The sequence below is a fragment of the Mandrillus leucophaeus genome, unplaced genomic scaffold (assembly GCF_000951045.1).
Source record: "Mandrillus leucophaeus isolate KB7577 unplaced genomic scaffold, Mleu.le_1.0 Scaffold395, whole genome shotgun sequence".
Classification (NCBI taxonomy): domain Eukaryota; kingdom Metazoa; phylum Chordata; class Mammalia; order Primates; family Cercopithecidae; genus Mandrillus; species Mandrillus leucophaeus.
The window spans coordinates 2,113,553-2,121,962 of NW_012104198.1; the positions used below are offsets into that span (position 1 = coordinate 2,113,553).

General features: G+C 49.0%; 1 protein-coding gene across 1 annotated transcript in view; it reads left to right on the forward strand.

Moving 5' to 3' along the window:
* GRIPAP1 (GRIP1 associated protein 1) overlaps nucleotides 1-8,410 on the forward strand; it is a 28,612-nt gene that overhangs the window by 16,763 nt on the left and 3,439 nt on the right. Inside the window, exons 14-22 of the mRNA XM_011991385.1 lie at nucleotides 906-1,040; nucleotides 2,444-2,539; nucleotides 2,870-3,082; nucleotides 3,218-3,331; nucleotides 4,426-4,503; nucleotides 4,607-4,702; nucleotides 4,827-4,883; nucleotides 5,003-5,102; nucleotides 7,568-7,698. Of these exons, the coding sequence (XP_011846775.1) occupies nucleotides 906-1,040; nucleotides 2,444-2,539; nucleotides 2,870-3,082; nucleotides 3,218-3,331; nucleotides 4,426-4,503; nucleotides 4,607-4,702; nucleotides 4,827-4,883; nucleotides 5,003-5,102; nucleotides 7,568-7,698 (1,020 nt within the window). The remainder of the gene's footprint in view (nucleotides 1-905; nucleotides 1,041-2,443; nucleotides 2,540-2,869; nucleotides 3,083-3,217; nucleotides 3,332-4,425; nucleotides 4,504-4,606; nucleotides 4,703-4,826; nucleotides 4,884-5,002; nucleotides 5,103-7,567; nucleotides 7,699-8,410) is intronic.

Sequence of the window (8,410 nt, forward strand, 5' to 3'; positions counted from 1 at the left end):
AAAAAAAAAAAAAAAAAAAAAAATTAGCCAGGTGTGGTGGGGCCTATAATTCCAGCTACCTGGGAGGCTGGGAGGATGAGGTAGGAGAATCGATTGAACCTGGGAGGCAGAGGCTGCAGTGAGCTGAGATGGTGCCACTGCACTCCAGCCTGGGTGACAGAGCAAGACTCCATCTCAAAAAAGAGAAAAAAAATTATTTTGTAGAGACAGGGTCTCACTGTGTTGTCCAGACTGGCTCAAACTTCTGGCCTCAAGCTGTCTTCCCACCTCGGCCTCCCAAAGTGCTGGGATTACAGACGTGAGCCACTGTTCTTGGCCTATCTCTGCTTTTCTTTCTTTCTAGTTTCTCTCTAGTAAAGTACATGAAATGTACTAATCTTAAGTGTACACTCAGTGAATCCTGTCTTCCTCTCTCTCTGCCTCTGTCTCTCTCTTTTCTCTCTCTCTCTTTCTCTCCCCGCCACCATAGCCACTACCCAGATCAAAGTATATCAAAGTATAAAGCACTTTTAGTACCCCAGAAGGTCCCCTTTATCCCTTCAAAGTCAGTCTCCCCCAGAAGTAACCATTATTCTGATCTCTAGCAACGTAAGATTCATTTTGCTTGTTCTTTAACTTTATATAAATGGAATCAGCTGCTCTTTGTCTCTGACTTCTTTCTGGTAGCACTATGTAAGTTTATCCACGTGGAACACTGTGTTCTCTTATTGTTGTGTGGTATTCCATTGTATGAACATGCCACATTTACCCATTCTCTTCATTGCTTTTCTGTTTGAAATTTCCTCTCTCTTCCTGGTTCTCTTCCTACCTCCCTCCCTGTTTCCCTGGAACTAGAAGGCTCATACCCTGTCCCTGGCCCCTGGGGTCCCTTTCACTCTACTTCTTATCACCACTACTTTCTCCAGATCCAAACAGCAAAGACCCAAGAACTGAATATGCTCCGGGAACAGACCACTGAGCTGGCAGCTGAGTTGCAGCAGCGGCAGGCTGAGTACGAGGACCTTATGGGACAGAAAGATGACCTCAACTCCCAGCTCCAGGTAACACCTTTGGCTCTGGCCTGTCTCTTCCTAGTTCCCTAGTAATGGCCCAGGGAAGTCACCAATAAGGTAGAGTGGGAAGACTGGAGTCAGGAGGACTTAGGTTCCAGTCTGGCTCCCTAACTTATTAGCACCTTTGTGTTCTGGGACAAGTCATTTCACTTCTCTGAAACTAGCCTCTTCAGTTAGTTAGGATATCCATTCTTTTTCATTTTATTTTTATTTTTTATTTTATTTTATTTTATTTATTTATTTTTTGAGATGGAGTCTCACTTTGTCGCCCAGGCTGGAGTGCAGTGGCGTGATCTCGGCTCACTGCAAGCTCTGCCTCCCGGGTTCTCGCCATTCTCCTGCCTCTGCCTCCAGAGTAGCTGGGACTACAGGCGCCCGCCACCACGCCTGGCTAATTTTTGGTATTTTTAGTAGAGACAGGGTTTCACCGTGTTAGCCAGGATGGTTTTGATCTCCTGAACTCATGATCCGCCCACCTCGGCCTCCCAAAGTGCTGGGATTACAGGTGTGAGCCACCGCACTCAGCCTTTTTTTTTTTTTTTTTGAGATGGAGTCTCGCTCTGTCACCCAGGCTGGAGTGCAGTGGCGCCATCTCAGCTCACTGCAGCCTCCGCCTCCTGGGTTCAAGTGATTCTCCTGCCTTAGCCTCCCAAGTAGCTGGGATTACAGGCGCCTGGCACCACACCCAGCTAATTTTGTATTTTTAGTAGAGACGGGGTTTCACCATGTTGGTCAGGCTGGTCTCAAACTTCTGACCTCAGGAGATCCACCCGACTCAGCCTCCCAAAGGATATCCATTCTGATTCCATAGTAGAAACCAGAATAACAGTAGATTAAATAAGATACAAATTTAGTTTTCTCTCATTAAAAGTCCAGGTATGTTGTTCAGGGATGGAATGATGGCTTTCCAGTCATCAGTGACCCAGGTTCTTTCTCCATTGCTGTTCCTCCATCTTCAACACAAGACTTTTATCTTGGCATCCAAGACAGGTGCTGAAGCTCCCTGACCATCATGTTTGTATTCTATCTGGAAAGAAGGAGGAAAGAGGGCAGGGAAGAGTGTGCCTCTTTCCTTTAAGAGCATAACCTAAATTACACTCACCACTTCGGCATACACAAATAAATCACATGGCCGTACCTAACAGTGAGGGAGGAGGGGAAACATCTGCTAGACAGCTGTATGCCTGATTATAAATTTTATTGCTAGGGAAGTAAGGGAGAATGAATACTGGGGAGCAACTAGCAGTCTCTGCTATATTTCCTATCCAGAAATTGAGATCACAATACCAACTTTACCACGGAGAAGGGAGATGGTCTACCAGATGGTCCTGGGTGACTAGCACCTACTGGATGCTCTTTATCAAACTCTTTCCCCTTGGTGTCTGCATTAGGAGTCATTACGGGCCAATAGTCGACTGCTGGAACAACTTCAAGAGATAGGGCAGGAGAAGGAGCAGTTGACCCAGGAACTACAGGAAGCTCGGAAGGTAGGGGAACATGAGGGTTGAGGGGAGAGGATGAGGCGTAGGAATTGGCTCAGTCCATGGGGATGGGAAGAGGTGATATAGCCAAATATGTGGGGATAGGAGGGAAAGGAAAATTGATTGGTTTGTGGTTGACCAGTTTCTTGGCCAAATCCATCAGAGTGGGAGGGGAAAGAAAGAAAGTGACCAGTTCTATAAGGATGGGTGAGTGCCTTAGTCAGTTCAATGGGGATGGGAGTGGAGTTTGGCTAGTTCTTTGGGCATGGGAAGAGGGTGGGAGGCCTTTTTTCAATGTTGTGGAATGAAGTTAACTGCCATCGTCCTGGTCCCCAGAGTGCTGAGAAGCGGAAGGCCATGCTGGATGAGCTAGCAATGGAGACGATGCAAGAGAAGTCCCAGCACAAGGAAGAGCTGGGAGCAGTTCGTCTACGGCATGAGAAGGAGGTGCTGGGGGTGCGTGCCCGCTATGAGCGTGAGCTCCGAGAGCTGCATGAAGACAAGAAGCGTCAGGAGGAGGAGCTCCGTGGGCAGATCCGGGAGGAGAAGGTGGGTGGGTAGATGACGATGCCCTTCTTCCTCTAAAACCTGGGGACCACAGTGTTGCTGATAGGCCAATGGGTAGCGTGCATCAGGTGCCCACTCCTCTGCCTGCCTGGCCCATGACAGTCTGCCCCATCCCAGGCCCGGACACGGGAGCTGGAGACTCTCCAGCAGACAGTGGAAGAACTTCAAGCTCAGGTACACTCCATGGATGGAGCCAAGGGCTGGTTTGAACGGCGCTTGAAAGAAGCCGAGGTGAGTTGGGGATGCCTGGTGAGGAATAAGAGGTTGATTGGGGCCCTCATGTCAAACCAGAGAAACAGGAGTGGTCAGGCCCTGGAACTTCCCGAGATTTTCTGGACTTAGGGATATCCCTATAGTCCCCTGGCTCAATAGCAGCTCTCTGGAGTGGATCAGGGGATGGCCATCAGATAGGACAGACTGTCACGTGTTAAGGCTGCCCTGCCTTTATGCAAATTTGGAAAGGCACCTCTTTCTCCTGAAACTGTACTTCTGTCAGGAAATTAATGCAATACACTGATGTTATTTGAATAAGAACCTGCTGGGTGTGGTGGCTCATGCCTGTAATCCCAGCATTTTGGGAGACCGAGGTGGGCGGATCACTTGAGGTCAGGAGTTTAAGACCAGCCTGGCCAACATGGTGAAACCCTGTCTCTACTAAAAATACAAAAATTAGCTGGGCATGGTGGCCGGCGCCTGTAATTCCAGCTACTCAGGAGGCTGAGGCAGGAGAATCACTTGAACCCAGGAGGCAGAGGTTGCAGTGAGCTGAGATTGTGCCACTGCACTCCAGCCTGTCTCAAAAAAAGAACCTTTGTTGCCATTTTCTGGAAATCTCATGATACATTGAAAGGCATTGTCATGTAGCAGTGAAGAGCACAGGCTGGAGCCAGTTGTTTGTCTAGGTTTGAATCCTGGCTGGGCTGTTTCCTAGCTGTGTGACCTTGGGCAGGTTATCTGACCTCTCTGTGGCCTGTTTTCATCAATGGTAGAAAGGGGATAACAATAATATCTACCGTCTAGGTATTACGGGAGGATTACAGAAAATGAGTTAATGTATGTAAAACCCTTAGAACATTCTTGGCACATAGTAAGCGCTGTGTTATGTTTTGTTAAATAAAATAAAATGTAAATGCAAATCTAGGTCAACCATGTGAATGGTGCAGCTTTAGATGTGACACTTCTGTATACTGCCTAAGGGCATGTGGGGTTCCCTGCAGGAGGGTCATTTCTGCATACCTCTGGGCCCCCATTGCAGTCCCTCATACCCCTAACGGGGCACGATATCTTCTGGGGGGCTGTGGCCAGACCTGGGACTTGTCTTGTAGGAATCCCTGCAGCAGCAGCAGCAGGAACAAGAGGAAGCCCTCAAGCAGTGTCGGGAGCAGCATGCTGCCGAGCTGAAGGTGCCTCTCGCATGATGGTGTTCCTCTCTCCAGACAGTGACGGGCCCTCCTGGGAGGACAGAGGCTTCCCAAGCCAATGCCTAAGCTGCTTTCTGCTTTGCAGGACAAGGAGGAGGAGCTACAGGATGTGCGGGATCAGCTCGAGCAGGCCCAGGAGGAGCGGGACTGCCACCTGAAGACCATTAGCAGCCTGAAGCAGGTCAGCGGTCCTTGCACAGCCCCCAGACACACCCCTGATCCTCAGCATGCAGGAGGGGCAGGGAGGGAGCATGCTTCAGGCAGCCCTTCTGGCACCTACCAGCCATGCCTGCTTTCTCCCACAGGAAGTGAAGGACACAGCGGATGGGCAGAGGATCCTGGAGAAGAAGGGCAGTGCTGCGGTAAGACAGAGGGGTGCCCAAGCACGGCTCCTTCCTACCTGCAGCCTCCCTCCTACCTGCAGCCTCCCTCCTATGGGCCCACTGGGCCTTAGTCCTCATCTTACCCCTGTCCCCCACAGCTCAAGGACCTCAAGCGGCAGCTGCATTTGGAGCGGAAACGGGCAGATAAGCTGCAGGAGCGGCTGCAGGACATCCTCACTAATAGCAAGAGCCGCTCAGGTGAGGGACCAGGACAGGCAGAGGAGGCTGAGGCATAGGGTAGGCAGAGCCTGGGCCCGCAGGCTGCAGGTCAGTCCTGCATCTTCCTCAGCTGTGCTTTCCTGCTTCTGTCGCTCTGGAACTCCATCTGTCTTTTACCTCTTCTCTGTCTCTCCTCTGATTCTTTCTCTGCATTTTCTCTTATTTCTATCTTTCTGTCTCGTTTTTGCCCTGTCTCTTCTCAGTTTCTGTCTCTGCCTCTGTCTCAGTTTGTTCTCCCTCTTTCCTCTATATTTGCCTTTATCTCCTTGCTTTCTTTCTCTAGTTTTCTCTCTTTTTTTTTTTTTTTTTTTTTTGAGACAGAGTTTCGCTCTTGTTGCCCAGGCTGGAGTGCAATGGTGTGATCTCCGCTCACTGCAACCTCCGCCTCCCGGGTTCAAGCAATTCTCCTGCCTCGGCCTCCTGAGTAACTGGGATTACAGGCATGCACCACCACGCCCGGCTAATTTTGTATTTTTAGTAGAGGCAGGGTTTCTCCATGTTGGTCAGGCTGGTCCCAAACTCCCAACCTCAGGTGATCTGCCTGCCTCAGCCTCCCAAAGTGTTGGGGTTACAGGCATGAGCCACTGCGCCCAGCGCCCCCTTACTTTTCTCTGTCCCTTTATCTCTTCCCACCACTTTATCTCTGTCTCCTCTTCCTCTCTCTTCTGTTTGTCTGTTTATATCTCTGTCTCCTCACTGTATGTCCTACGTTACACACTCCCACACCTCACTTGGTGTTTCTAAATCTATTGTATACAATCTCTCATTCTATAAATCTCCACACTCAAGTACAGGATCCCTGATATAAAACTCCCTGAGTCCCTGCCCTCCAGAAGCCCCCAGTTGAGCTAGGGAGACAGACTTATACACAGTCAGCAACCCTGTGGTGTTTTCATTATACAACTAATCCAATCTGTTATTTCTGCCACTTCAAGCAGAAGACACACACACACACACGCACAACTTTAGTTGCTTCAGCCTTTTTTTAGACAGGGATGGCCTATAAATACAGTTAAGTAAGTAAAATGCAGTGATGGCTCTGTTGTATCTCCTAGATCACAGACTCAGAGAAAACTTGGTCCCTTGTTCCCCTACTCGGGATACCTATGGATCCCCACTCAGTCACCCCACCCTTGCCAGAGATCCCTGAGGGCTTTAAGTGACGTGGCAAAACAGATGTATCTCTCACCAAATCAATTTCTCTCTGAGGCACTCAGTCTCCCGAAGTAACCTTTCTTTATAAAGGAGGAGTTTTGTTTCTGTTTTATCACAGACGAATGTAAGAATCTTGGGAAAGGTGTAATCCCAGCACTTTGGGAGGCCAAGGTGGGTGGATCACCTGAGGTCAGGAGTTTAAGACCAGCCTGGCCAACATGGTGAAACCCCGTCTCAACTAAAAATACAAAAAAATTAGCTGGACCTGATGGTGGGCGCCTGTAATCCCAGCTGCTTCGGGAGGCTGAGTCAGGAGAATTGCCTGAACCCAGGAGGCAGGGGTTGCAGTGAGCCAAGATTGCGGCATTGCACTCCAGCCTGGGCGACAAGAGTGAAACTCTTGTCTAAAAAAAAAGAAAAGAATCTTGGGAAAAGTTACAATTGTATACCATACATTCAATACATTCACCTTGTCCATTAGATTAAACTGAGATTTAGGTGCGTGGTTACGAGAGCCTGCTTGCATCTTTTTTTCTCTCTGTCTCTGCTCTGGCTCACTTTTTTCTCCAGGGTCTCTGTTAGTTTCTGTCATCTGCTCTGGCTTTCCATCTCTGGCATTTTCTCTCTGCAAGCAGATGTGCCCTGTGCCCTCCTAGCTGTCTTCCTTTCTCTGAACCCTGTGTCCAAGTGTGTCTGCCATTTGAGGCCCATGTGTACCCACATCGTTGTGTTTCTCCAACCTCTTCCATTTTCTCCCTCTCTTTTTGTATGTGTTTCTCCAGAAAGGCAGCTCTTTCTTTTCTTTTCTTTTCTTTTTTTTTTTTTTTTTTTGAAACGGAGTCTCACTCTGTCACCCAGGCTGGAGTGCAGTGGTGCGATCTCGGCTCATTGCAACCTCCGCCTGCCAGGTTCAAGCGATTCTCCTGCCTCAGCCTCCTGAGTCGCCGGAATTACAGGCATGCACCACCACACCTCGCTAATTTTTGTATTTTTAGTAGAGACAGGGTTTCTCCATGTTGGCCAGGCTGTTCTCGAACTCCTGACATCAAGTGATCCACCCGCCTCGGCCTCCCAAAGTGCTGAGATTACAGGTGTGAGCCAGTGCTCCCGGCCTCAGCTCTTTTTTCTGTCTCTGTCTCTCCCTGTCCTCCTGTCTGCTTCTACCTTTCCCCATGCCTCGGTGTCTCTCTTTCCATCTCTGTTAAATCTGTTTCTGCCTCTTCCTGCTGGTTGCTGCTCTGGGACTCAGGGGTATTGGGGCTCAAGTTTCTCTTCCCTCCACCACCCAGGCCTTGAGGAGCTGGTTCTCTCAGAGATGAACTCACCAAGCCGGACCCAGACAGGGGACAGCAGTAGCATCTCCTCCTTCAGCTACCGGGAGATCTTGCGGGAAAAGGAGAGCTCGGCTGTTCCAGCCAGGGTAAGGGGAAAGGAAGAACCTACAGCTCCAGCTTCTCTCAACCCAAAAATCTGAGAACTCCTCCCCTTTTCTCCTCACTTAAATCCATCTCCTACCTTGGGCGCAGCACACATATCTTCTTGCCAACTTCTCCCCAAGCCCACCAACTTGGATTCGGATTGCTACATGTGGGACAGGCCATTCTCTCTCTGTCTGACTTTCTGTTCCATCATCTGTGGGCTAATTCCCCCTTCTCTGGTGCCATAAAGTATGTGGCTCATAGTAGGTGCACCATCCAAGGAGAAGGTCCCTTTTTCCAACTTGTAACCATCACGAATTATTATTGCCAGCTATCATGTCAGCCTCTTTACCAGTCACTTTCCTTTGGAAATAACTTTTTTATGTTCCACAAATAGTATGTGCGCATTGTAGTACATTTTTTAAAAACCACAAATGAGCAAAGATTTTTTAAAACCTTAAATGTCTGGCCGGGTATGGTGGCTCATCCCTATAATCCTAGCACTTTGGGAGGCCAAGGTGGGTGGATCACATGAGCTCAGGAGTTTAAGACCAGCCTGGGAAACACAGTGAAACTCCGACTCTATTTAGAAAAAACAAAAACCAAGAAACCTTAAATGTCAAAAAAAATAATATTTTCACCATCCAGAAGTCACCATTATAAATTCTTAGTTCAGGGCTGGGCGTGGTGGCTCATGCCTGTAACCCCAGCACT